At 37.1% G+C, this 12904-nt stretch overlaps 1 protein-coding gene across 2 annotated transcripts in view; it reads left to right on the top strand.

Moving 5' to 3' along the window:
* AUH (AU RNA binding methylglutaconyl-CoA hydratase) overlaps positions 1 to 12904 on the top strand; it is a 116830-nt gene that overhangs the window by 41526 nt on the left and 62400 nt on the right. For both annotated transcript variants that reach the window (XM_084504416.1, XM_084504417.1), the window contains exons 5-6: positions 11789 to 11881; positions 12373 to 12429. In XM_084504416.1, coding sequence (XP_084360542.1) covers positions 11789 to 11881; positions 12373 to 12429 — 150 coding nt within the window. The remainder of the gene's footprint in view (positions 1 to 11788; positions 11882 to 12372; positions 12430 to 12904) is intronic.

Genomic DNA, 12904 nt, shown 5'->3' with positions numbered 1-12904 from the left:
TTTGCTGTGAAATTTCACTTCACACAGACAAGCAGATAGACACACAGACACAGCCCTAGTGAACAAATTTATCCTTCTTTCTCTACTAAGATGTATCATAGAATTCCCTCAGTTGGAGGAAACTCACAAGGATCATGAATTGCAACTCGTGAATCGACACAGAACCACCCAAAACTCAGACCATATGTCTGAGAGCATTGTCCAAGTGCATCTTGAACTCTGTCAGGCTCAGTGCTGTGACCACTGCCCTGAGGAGCCCGACCCCCCTCTGGGTGCAGAATCTTTCCCTAACCCCCAGCCTGACCCTCCCCTGTCCCAGCTCTATGCAGTTCCCTCGGGTCCTGTCGCTGTCCCCAGAGAGCAGAGCTCAGTGCCTGCCCCTCCGCTCCCCTCGTGAGGGAGCTGCAGGCCGCCTTGAGGCCTCCCCTCAGCCTGCTCTGCTTGGGGCTGGACAAACCAAGGCACCTCAGCTGCTCCTCACACATCTTGCCCTCTAAACCCTTCACCATCTTCATAATCCTTTGGACACTCTTAATAGTCCTTCTTATACTGTGGTACCCCAAACTACATGCAGTACTTGAGGTGAGGCTGCACCAGCACAGAGCAGAGCCGGACACTCCCTTCCTTCAACCAGCTGGCAGTGCTGGGCCTGATGCACCCCAGGGTAAGGCTGGCCCTTCTGGCTGCCAGGGCACGCTGTTAGGTCATACTCAGCTTGCTGTCAACTAGAACCCCACGATGTTTTTCTGCTGAGCTTGATCTCCAAGCTCTCATTCCCCAGTCTGTACATATTTATATATATGGCATTGCCATGTCCCAGGTGCAGAATCTGGCACTTGTTAAATTTCATACTGTTGGTGATGGCCCAGCTCTCTGATTTGTCAAGATTTCTCTGCAAGGCCTCTCCACCCTCTCAGGAGTGAGCAGCTCTTCTCAATTTGCTTACATTTACAAAGTGACCTAGTATACGTTCAAGTCCTGCGTTGAGATCATTTATAAAAACATTGACGGTAACTGTCCTTAAAATGGAGATGTGGGAAATCCTACTGGTGACTGGTGGCCAGCACCATGTAATCCCATTTATTGTAAGCATTTGAACCCTAGCCATCATCCAATTGCTCACCCATTTTAAGTATTTTTCCTTTAGTGAATACAGTTTTAAAATTATACATCACATTAAGAGACTAAACAAAATATAAATATTTCGTCAAGATAGAGTATTTGCTTATTTTAGAGCTTCAGGAAGAGTGTGGGAATTAGATGCATTCATTTCAAAATGTGTAGGTATGCTATTTGCTGCAGGTTGTACTAGTGATTGAGAGTTTTGGACAGAATTCAGTGTTCATTGCTAAATGAGAGATAGCAGAAGCCCACTTTACAAAAGCTGATTTCCATTGCTTGTTGCAGAGACATGTAAATTAATTTGATTAGGTTTATGAAGAAGCTTAAAACTTCAGGAAAGTTTAAATCATCAATTTAAGAAGCAACTATCATTTGAAATGCATATAAAATTGTCACTTTAGGAAGGTGTAAGTATACTGTGAAAGAATGCTGGGTGGTTCAAAACCTGGTAAGTGAATTGTCTTACCCAGACTTTGGGTTGGTTTGGTAAGGTTTTTGAGAGAGGTAGAACCTGCCAGAATGAATGACAGTCCTATGGTTAAGTGAGAAACTATATGCTTAGACATTTTTACTTTAAAGTTTGCATCTTTGTGATGTTGTTGCAGATATACATGTATTAATATCATATTGCCTATCACCTGTATCACATTCTGTTTTGGACACGCTTATATCTCCTGACTGCTACTTCAGATAACAACTGTTAATGTAACGTTGACCAAATCTGTCTGCTGGAGGTAAATCTGGGCAACAAAGGTAGAATGCTGTAGCATGGAAAATCAAAGGGAAGGACTATGAGCTTATGTCTCAGGGAAGAACAGATATAGGCTATAACATGAAAAAAAATATTAACTGGGAAACTGAATGAAATATAGCAGATGCAAATCATATTTGAAAAAGGACAAATTTGTAGCTTGCAGTGCTGTGTATAGCAACCAACTTCAGGCATCATGGTCTTCCTGTGTTGATGAAACTGTGAAAGGGAGATATTGGCAAAGTATTTCCCTTGCTATGTTACGTGGTTGCCTGTTCATTTAAGTGCAGAACATAGTTAATGCAGTCCAAGACTGCTAGCATTCTGAATGCATTGCTGAACTCTTGGTTATTTTCCAGTAGTAGCTTTGATTTACTGCTTCTCTTGACGTTGAATTAATTTAAGATACCCTTTGACTAAGTATTGTCTGTTTCCTAAATAGATAGTGTTGTCCTTGCAGAGCTGAAATTATGGGCTTTGTCAAATCACATTGGATTGTTTTTAATTAAAAAACACAATGCTAAACTCTGTACCATTATAAAGCCAATGAATGCAACATTAAACTTCTATACAAAGATGTTTATTAGCTATTTATATGACAGCATTGTTTCCACAATAGTTAATACTTTTTTTTTCATAATAACTTCCTAAATTTAAAAAATAAAAATTGAGAAACAGGAAAAACCGGGGAGCTGATTGTCCTCCTTCATAGATCTGAGGATTCAGGAAGGAGGTGACTTTGCAATGTCAATTCATTGCTTTGATCTCTGTCAGTGCTTCTCAGCCTTGACATAAATTAACATAGATCCAGCTGTAGTTTAGTTTTCATTCTGGTAGTAATTCCAAAGGTCTGTGAGAAAAAGAGACTGCCCTGGAAATGGGTCTTTAATTTTCCTCCACTGAAAGTTACTATGGAAAAAGAAGGGTGCTGCTTGTTCAAATGCTTTATTGAGATTAATGTAGTTCGTTTGCACATTGATTATTAAAATAATCCTCCACTATGAGCTGTTGTCTGTCTGTTCACTCGCTAGCGAACCACATTACGCATTTTGATGTATTGGGGAACTCTGCTTATTCCTTACCATGTTAGGGTTTGAAGTTTCATTCTATAATAATAATAATAACAGACCTGTTAGTCCAACCTCACAGCCTGTAAAAGTTATGGAAAAGATTATCCTGGGGGACATCAGAAGTTAGTTAAAGAACAAAGCTTTTATCAGACATAGTCAACATAGGTTCATCAAGGGCAAGTCCTGCCTTCATAACCTAATCTACTAAAAGGTCACCCATGTCGTGGACAAAGGGAAGGTGGTGGATGTAACCTTTGGATTTTATTAAAGGCTTTGATAATGTCCCTTACAGAATGCTTCTGGGCAAATTGTCCAACTGTGAGTTGCACAGGTTGGTGCTATGATGCGTGATTAACTGGCTCAATGGTAGAGCTGAAAGGGCTCTAGTGAATGAGGATATGTCTGGCTGGTGGGCAGTCACTAGCACACTAGGAGTGTTCCTGCTACTCTACTTACTACTGTACTGTACAGTACTGTACTGTTCTATCCCTTAATTAGAGGGAATATTTTTTTTTTTAGCTTTTTTTTTTTTTTAGCTCTTTTGCTTTGCCTGTCTCAGTCTCAGGCCCTGTTCTTAGAACCAGTTGGTATCAAAAGGGTAGCAACTCTTGACATGATACAGGAAGTACTGTGCTGGTGTGTGCTATCCAGAAAATACTAAGCTCATTGCTTGGGTCCAGCTGTAGTCTTGGACTTCAGAATAACATGTTCAAGTCTTACATAGCACATGAATTTTGTCTAGGTGTGTGCTGGTTGTTGAGGTTGGCCAGAACTGCTTTGATGATACTGTAGAGCTAGTTTTTTATTTGTTTGTTTTAATTATTATTATTACTGTGAATCAGAGAGACTTTTTCCTCTGTAGTGTTCAGTGTATGAGCTGATTGAAAGTATTGTGTGTTACATTAAGGTAATATAGAAATAAAACTAACTTTAGCATTAGAATGAGGCAAGCAGTATATAAAATACTGCTGAAAGTTGATATAGGAGAAAAAAATATAAATGTTCAGCTAAAAAGATCACAGTCTTAGGGATTTTCATTGTATTGTGTCAAATGAATTCTACTGGTACTATTGTGTGTGTTAACTTCATGCTTGTTACTGAACAGGTAGATAATAAACAAATGAAAATCTTGTTCCACTGGAGTGTTTTAGCTATTAGAGATTACTGTTGAGCTGTTGTTTGAATTGTATTTTCTATATGTTTTGTAAGTTGGAAAAAATTACACAGAAGTAGAATGTAAAAATGAACTGAATTTATCCTTGTCATCTTTCTTTTGTTTTTTTTTTTTTTAAATTCATGTACTTGAATACATGAATGATATGCTATTTGTGTGAGTAATAAGTTTTGAAATGTATGTAGGAAGGATAAGGAAACACTTTTCATTCGTCTTATAACCAGAGCTTTTCTCCATTTGCACAAAAAGTAGATTCTGACATCTAAGGTTTATTTCATTATTGTTTTACTGAGGGCAGAATAAGACTACAAGAAGGAACATGAAGAAACTGAAGAATCTGTCTGTGAAACTGAAATGTGCCACTGAAGATGGATGAAATGTCCAAATTATTTTATATAGTTTAAAAGGTATAAGAGAATTTCGGGAGAGTTGGCAACAACTATAGCTAAAGGATTTTATAAAAGCTTCTATCTCATTACCATTAGTTTTCTAGCTTTTGCTATTATCGTAAAGTATGTAAGGCACACAGTTCCAACTATCTGTCAATAACAAAGTACCAAGTAGAATTTTTTAAAATTAAGAACATAGTATTCCTATATAAAGTTTTCATTGTGAACTCAAAAGTATTTTTCTAGGTCATTTGCAAGGATCAGTGGAGGAAACTGGGAAATTCATGGGGTTGGTAGAGATACTTTAAGAAAACCCTTTAGCTGCTGTTGTAAAGAAGGGAAGATAAACTTTAATAAAGTTTTTGCTCAATAATAAGCTGTAAACAATGTACACTAGCCATTTTTATTAAAAAAAAGAAGTTAATTCCAGGTACTAAATATATATTGTATTTTATGTGGTTCTTTCTTGCTGTAGATTATCTGCATGAACTTTGAAGTATTAAAGCAAAGATAATCACTTTCAAATAAATCTACCAGCAGTAGCAGTCTATTAAGCTTCTTGCTGAAGCACAAGAATTGGAGGGCAGATAAAAGCCTTTCACAGCTGTAGCTAGCAAATGTATGGAAAAGTATTGTGTGTATCCTATCTCACATACAGACCATCCAAACTTAAATGTGTGGTTTTGTTTTTGCATTTCTTGTCTTTTTTTTTTTTTTTTTTTTTTTAAACAGATGTAAATACCTAAATTACTTGGAGTACTTTTTTGTTATTTTTTGCTTTTTGCAATTATGACAGGAAAAGCTTTGTAGCTTTTCTATACTTGTATTGCTCAAAATTGTCTGACCAATCTTCTTTGCCTTTAGGTTCATACAGGAAGTCTTGACAGCTGTTGCAGTCTCTCTTAGTCATTTGCATTTGTTGCTACATATATTTGATGATTTTCATTGTTACAGTTACCCTGAAAAAGGAATTAAAATGCTGGTTGAAGTAGATGGTCATAGGAAGTGCTTTTTTGATGGTAGTGCTTGCAACTGAAAATACAAGTAAACTTTGTTGTAGTGACTTGATGTCAGATTTTACGAGGTAAGGTACGTGTCTGAAATAGCCGACATTCCTCTCTGAATACAAAGTTTATATTCTAGCTTAATGAGTTATTTCCACCGTGTGATGTGGCATTTATTTTTTCTTGCTTATGTTCCTAATGGCTGGCCCATCCATTATGGAGTCTACAAATAGGTCTCCAGCCATGCTTAGACATTTTTGGGGCACATGACTGTTATTTTTGCTAAGGCATTATTACTATTGCATTTAAAAAGAATACACTAAGGAACGAAAAGGGAGATTTCATATCAATGCATTAAAATTTGTGCTTGAGAAGATGTTGTAATAACCGATCATGGAAACTATTTCTGGGTACGTGAAGGGCAAGAAAGTCATCAGAAGTAGTCAGCATGGATTCATAAAAGGGAAGTCATACTTGACCAATCTTACAGTTTATGATAACAGGCTTGGTAGATGAGAGAAGAGCAGTGAATATTTTCTACCTTGATTTTAATAAGGCTTTTGACGGTGTCCCGTGTAAGATCATCGTAGAGAAATTGATTAAGTGTGGACTAGATAAGACAATGAGATGGGTTGAGCACTGGCTGAATGGTTGGGTCCAGGGGACGCTGATCAGCCGTACAAAATCTAGTCACAGGCCATTAACTAGTGGTGTGTACTAGGGATCAGCACTGGGTCAAGTCCTGTTCAAAATCTTTGTTAATGATCTGGTTGATAGGGCAGAATATACCCTCAGCAACTTTGCTGATGATTCAAAACTGGGAGGAGTGGCTGATGTACCGGAGTTGTCATCCAGAGGGAAAACAACACAGGCTGAGGAAAGTATTTTGGATATTGTACTGCTGATTCTCAGGCCATTCTGTGTGAAGTCAGTTTCTCTGCCAAATAAATATGACTTCTCTTCCAAATTCCATCTTAGCTGGGACATCCAGTCTTTGAGGGAAGTAGAGTATTTTCATAAATATCTTCCCATCAATACTGGCCAACAAGAATTCATAGGCCACTGTTTCTCTATTGATAATTAAAGACACGTCAGGCTTATGAATCTGGTTCAGGTAGGTGAAAGAGGTAATGACTATGTTCTGGTTTATGGCTGAGTAACTGTTCTTTCTGAAAACTAATTGCCAGGAGTCAGTGAAGTAGGAATAGAAATGGCCAATTGTGACTTTTTTCAACATTGTGCAAATAGAGAACAGCAATAGCTAGGGTAGTAATGTGGTTGTGTCTTCTTAATTTTGGTATATACAAATGCTTTCAAGGCAGACTTTAATGCGGAGCTTTGAATGTTCCTGAATACTACATTCAGACTGCTGTAGTTAGTTGAATTGAAATTGCTTTTCCTAATCTTTAGCAGAATATTTCAGAACTAGAAGTTAATTATATCTGGGGGACCTTATATAATTTGTGCATTGTTAGGGGTTGAATGGAATTCCATAGAGTTTTCTTTTCTGATTCATGGAAATTATGAACTGCAACTGTTGCTGCAGGAACAGTGGTGACCTTTTACTCTCAGAGAAGAATTCCAAGTGCAGTTCTGTGGTGTCTTGATATCCTAGCTATAGCAAGTAATCTCACAGGTGATGTTCTTCATGTTGATTGAAGCTGTTGTCAAGCTACAAATACATGGTTCTTATACAAAGCTCATTGACACGTAAGAGGGTACATCTCAAAAAATTGTATCTAGCTTGAGAATATTTTTTCCTTTTGTACAGAAATGTAGTACAGTTGCTAACAGAATACTACAGGTATAAGTTTACTTAGCAAGCAGGAAGTCACTCTTATGAGGTCAATGTCTTTGGATTTGATACCTTCTAAACCAGTGACTCTTTTTCTGAATATCCTGTATTCTAAGTAAATCAATCTGGACAAATTGTGGATTGACTAGGAATACACTAAGGTTTTAAGTTATGAGAACTCATGAAGTGTGGAATTCTGGATAACCGTATTATTCTTCCTCTGCCAATTTCAGGAACCCTCAGTGAAGGACTGATAATAGCAACAGATATTCCTCTGAGGCCTTGGCCACTGTGTGGAGAACATATTTCTTACCTGTTATGTAGAATATGCATTATTTAATGTTTTGTAAAGGCAAGACTACTTTCTTATATAAGTTGTTGCCTTTTTTGTTTTTATTTATTTGTATTTACATTATACATACATATCCTTTCTCCTTCCCTTCTCCCCTCCCTCCCTCCCTCAACTGGGGAAAGCCATATCTGTCAATCAAAAAGTGAGGTAGTGCAGGAATGAAAGGAGATTGTTTGATAATCACTAAGAAAATGTCAAGTGTAATTCAGTTTCTTCTCAGATGGTACCTTACATAACTATAGTTTTATACACATTTCTTTAAGGAATTATTTAGAGGACTACATAGTCACATAAGACCCGGATCACTAGAATCCAGGTAACTTGAACTTTCTGTGTGGGGAATGTCAGTGTCCGCAATATATGAATCAGTTGTGTTGGCTTTGTGATGCACATCTGAGAAACTATTTCTTGGTTGAATCCTCTGGATCTGATTTTCATATTCATATGCTGGTCTTTCATTCATCATATAATCATCTCTAAGCAGAAAGGAAATCCTGTGTTAGTCACCAGCAGTGGAAATCTGGAGGAACTTCACTTGAAAATGAAATAAAAATTACCTTCTTAAATATAGTTGTGATTCTTTGAGATTGCTTCCCACACATTACATTTGTCCTTACGTGCTTAAATACAAAGTCACCCTCATGTGACAATCTTATTGCTGGTATAATTGTGTGAGAGTTGAGCTTACTCCATCCTTGTCTTTCAGTAATGGAAAGTAGTGAGAAAGGAGGAGACATCCTAAGGCTACTGGTCAGATGCTGCTGGTCAGGCTAACCTAAGCTCCATTAAGCTACATGTTTATGAGGAATGTATTCCTAAAGTTCCTCAACTACAGATCCACAGTTGTTGTAGAGTAGAAAACATGTCCATTTCTTTATATTGCTGATACCGTCTTTTCTAACTTTTGTTGGAGCTTTTTCTGGGTTTCTTAGACATAACTAGCTCTATCATATTGTTTAGTTTTTCTTTCTGAAGTTTTTTCTTTGTATGCTATTAGTTTCTTTTTTCTTCCGTGTTCCTGTTCGTTATTCCACCTGTATCATGTCTCAAATGGTCAGTAAACATCCTTTTACACTTGTATTGCTTTATGTCTTTTATAAAAGTACTGCTCCTGCGTGGGCTTCTCTCCACGGGCTGCAGCTCCGGCCCAGGGCCTGCTCCTGCGGGGGCTCTCCATGGGCCGCAGCCTCCTCCAGGCCACATCCACCTGCTCCACAGGGGCTCCTCCACCCATGGGGGGGCTGCAGCGTGGAGATCTGCTCCATGTGGGACCCATGGGCTGCAGGGGGACAGCCTGCTCCACCAGGGGCCTCTCCCTGCACAGCCCGCAGGGGAACTGCTGCTGCCCTGTGCCTGCAGCACCTCCTGCCCTCCTGCTGCACTCACCTGGGGTTCTGCAGGGCTGCTTCTCTCACACTTTCACAATCCCCTCTCCCAGCTGCTGTTGCACAGCAGTTTTCCCCTTTCTTAAATCTGTTTAAGGAAGGGGAAAACTGTTTGTGCCTTCACAGAGGCACAAAAAACATCACTTACTGGCTTGGCTCTGGCCAGTGTGGGTCCCTTTGGAGCTTCTCTGAAACTAACTCTTACCTAACACAGAGCAGCTTCTGGTCTCTGCTCACAGAGGCCACCCTTGCACCCCCTTGCTACCAAACCCTTGCCACAGAAGTCCAATATTCCAAGCAGCTTTACTCTCAATATTAATTTCTAGTGACTTAGACATACAGTTTATAATCCAGAGCAATTGCTAATTTATTTTTATATGACGTTTTCTAATGGTTAACAAAACAATGTTAAAGAGATTAATTTCTTCAATACTTTTGAAATGTCCCCAGCACAATGGGATTGTAAAGAATTTGTGTTTTGTTATTCATTCATTGTCAACTGCCACATGTCAGGTGATCCTTTAATGTTAGTATCCTTGGTAAGTAATGATTTTAACATGATACGGGGCTTATTTTTCACCCTGTGAATTATGAATTTTAGTATTTCTTGTTTGGACTGCTGGCTATAATTCTTGAAAGCAAGCTGATATTTAATATTCTCTTCTCTAAGTTAGTTTTTTTTGTGTGTGCAATAGTGTACTTAAATTGTACCGTAGAAAAATGGGAAGTTATTTATCATAGAGAAAGTAGGCTGCCTTGGAGTACTGCAAAAATTGTGTCAATAATGTTAGCCTCTCAGAAGTGGAACATAAATGTAGGCAGTAACCACTGGAAACTACAGTTAATAATGAGCATGCCTTTGTGTTTATACGAATGAGTTTTCATTTAACTGTAGTAAAGGTGGATTCCTTTAAGTGACATGTTGCCTGTATCAGCTCTGAACTTGGACTGCCAAGACAGTTCAGCAGATTGTTCATGGTGATAGGGTTATGCCGGGTTTGGTCAGCAGCCTGGCTCTCCTAGAAAAGATAGTTGCCTTCTTTTCTTGCCTTCACATCTAACTAAGGAAAAACAGAGAAAGAACAGGTCTTACTACTGTTCTTCTGCCTCTTATGCCTTCTGTAGTAGATAGCATATAGATAGCTTTAGCTCTTTTAAGCGACTGCAAATGGATAGTGTTTCAGACAATAATCAGTCTCGTTTGACTTTGGAATTGCTTCAGATAATCATTTTGAATCATGATCTAAACCAGCCACTAAGAGACTTCAGTTTAAAACATCTCTTTTAATTTTGAATAGCATTGCTAGTATTTTTTTTTTTTTGTTTTGTTTTGTTTTTTAGAAGACAATTGGATTTTCATTAGGTGTTAATTTACATAAAAAGATGTTGATTTACAACCAAAAATAGTATTTCACTTAATTTAATACTTTGTTTTGTTAACCGTTGTGAGACTGTTAGTGTATTTGTAGCTGTTAGTGTACAAATTTATTTATGATGATGCACATGAAGATTTAATTCATCGAAAAAAATGTTATCTGAAGTGTATCTGTCAGAAATGAAAACGGTAAGTTTAGTGGAACAAATTTTAAATTTAGAACTATTGTGCTAAAGAAAAGAAGTATTATACATAATTAATACATTAATAATTTCTGGTGACGTTATCATTTCAGATTTTAAAGGGAGACAACATTCTGTCACACTTTATTTTCATTTATATTTAGGCAGCAATTGTGTCTTTTTCAATTTTCAGCTCAGATTAAATTAACTCGTCATTGAATTCAAGTAGCTGAAAAAATAAAATGAAACTATTTTCTTAATATCGGCAGAAAAAAGTGTTGCTGTAAAGAGTTTGTTCAACATTTCAACAAGCTGTATACCCTAGTGTTCAGCTAATGGATTGCTTTTGATTATATTTGAAATTTTAGTAGGAAAACTATATTCAAATATTGAGTATAGTTTAAAATTATTTATTGCTTGTGGAAAATGTACTATCAAATATAGTCAAAGATGCTATATATCAGTTTATTTTTCAAGTAAAAATACACTTCATCAAACTTCTTAGATTTTGTGGTGTAGAGGGCAGAAAAGAACTTAAAGTCATTCAAGGTGAAAAGCAATACCCCAAGTTGAATGTTTAATGCTAGATTTCCCTGTGTCAGAACACTGACGATAAATTAAATACAAATCATGCCATGATCCCACAGGCCTCGGTAGCCCTGTTACCTGCTGTGTATATCGGCTGTATGTGCATCTGTTTATCAGATTGAAAACTTTGCCACACTCCATTAAATTGTTAGCTGCTGATTTATAGGAGAAAGGGGCAATAGTGGTGGCCACACCACATCTGGTAATATTAAGACTTAAAAGCACTAAAGCACTTCCAGCTATGCCATCATCACAGTTAACTGTGATAGGATGTCTGTATTTCAAATGGGACTGTTCTTGTGTATCTCTTCAAAGATTCCTGTTTGTTTACTTCTGTATTGTATGTTTTTGTTCAGAATTTTGCCACAAGGGAGCAAAAAGAATGGCAAACCAATCAAGTCACAGAATAATCAGAAGAGAGAGTCAAGTTCTTTGCCAAAGTGTTGCAGAACAATCAATTTTTAGACCTGCATTGTTTTATGAACCATTTTTAATTCCACAGTGTGACTGTACTTTGAACAAAACATAATGAAGTGCTGTTTTGGTTTTGGAGATGTTCTTTATGAGATAGGCTTAAGTGCTATTTTTTCTTTTTTCCCAGCTAATCTTCCTGTACCGACCATTGCTGCAATAGATGGAACTGCATTGGGTGGTGGCCTTGAACTTGCTTTAGCCTGTGACATAAGAGTGGCAGGTAAGTATGAATCCTGTTTATTAAACGTAGGATTATTAGTGTTGCAGAAGGCTTGACTAATCTTTGCCTTGGCAACAGTCTTTTAAATCTGATTTTGTTTCTAACAATGTTTATAACCAATAAAGGGATTTAGCAGAAACCTGGCTGAAGTACTTGCTGATTTTTAATATCATAACACTTACTCCTGATAACTGGAGTATTTTTGCTACAGGTTTTACTTTATTCTTATTTCTCGTATTACCTTACTTCTTATGTGTAATTAATAAACTACAGAACTTGCCTTGGTGGGAGTAATTAGATCTTTTAATAAAGGCAGAACAATTAATTCTATTTAAAGATATTTTTCACAAGTGAGTGTTTACAGAGTGATTTGTTATTCTTTTTGAAGGAAATGTAACAAATGAATACCCTCGCAGGGCATTATTGCTTATTTTGCAAGTTGTTTTCCTATAGATTACAGTAAGAAATCATTTACACTTTTATTTTTTCAGCCTCTTCTGCTAAGATGGGCCTAGTTGAAACAAAGTTGGCAATCATTCCAGGTGCAGGTATGAAAGTTTTGCTTTTGTTTCCACAGAAAATTAAACAACGCATACTCTTGATACTTGATTTTAGATTGTTTGCAAACTTCAGCTTATTTTTATATTTCCATTATGGATCGTTGGCCTGTGTTTAAAGGTTATTGCTCATGTTACTTACTGAAAATTAATTAAAAGTGTTTTGCTCATTTTCAGGGAGTGGCACTTGTGTTTTTTTTCAATCAAAATTACATTAACTAAAACAGTATTAAGTGATTCTGTAAATGAGATTTTATGTCTAGATATGAAGGCTGAGTAATTTTGTTGAGGATCAGGCTAGGAAAAAAAGGTAGTGTTAACTATCAATGTACAGAAATGGTAATTTAATTAATGATGCACTTTTATGTACTATCCAGTACAAATTCTGTTTTCATGCTACTTGTACATTGGTTGAAAAGAATTTAAAACCTGAATGTATAGTGGGAATAGATCTTTTGTCATGCCA

This window comes from Aythya ferina, assembly GCF_964211825.1.
Source record: "Aythya ferina genome assembly, chromosome: Z".
Lineage (NCBI taxonomy): Eukaryota > Metazoa > Chordata > Aves > Anseriformes > Anatidae > Aythya > Aythya ferina.
Note: the sequence above shows the minus strand (reverse complement) of the source record. Positions and strands in the feature narration are given on the sequence as shown.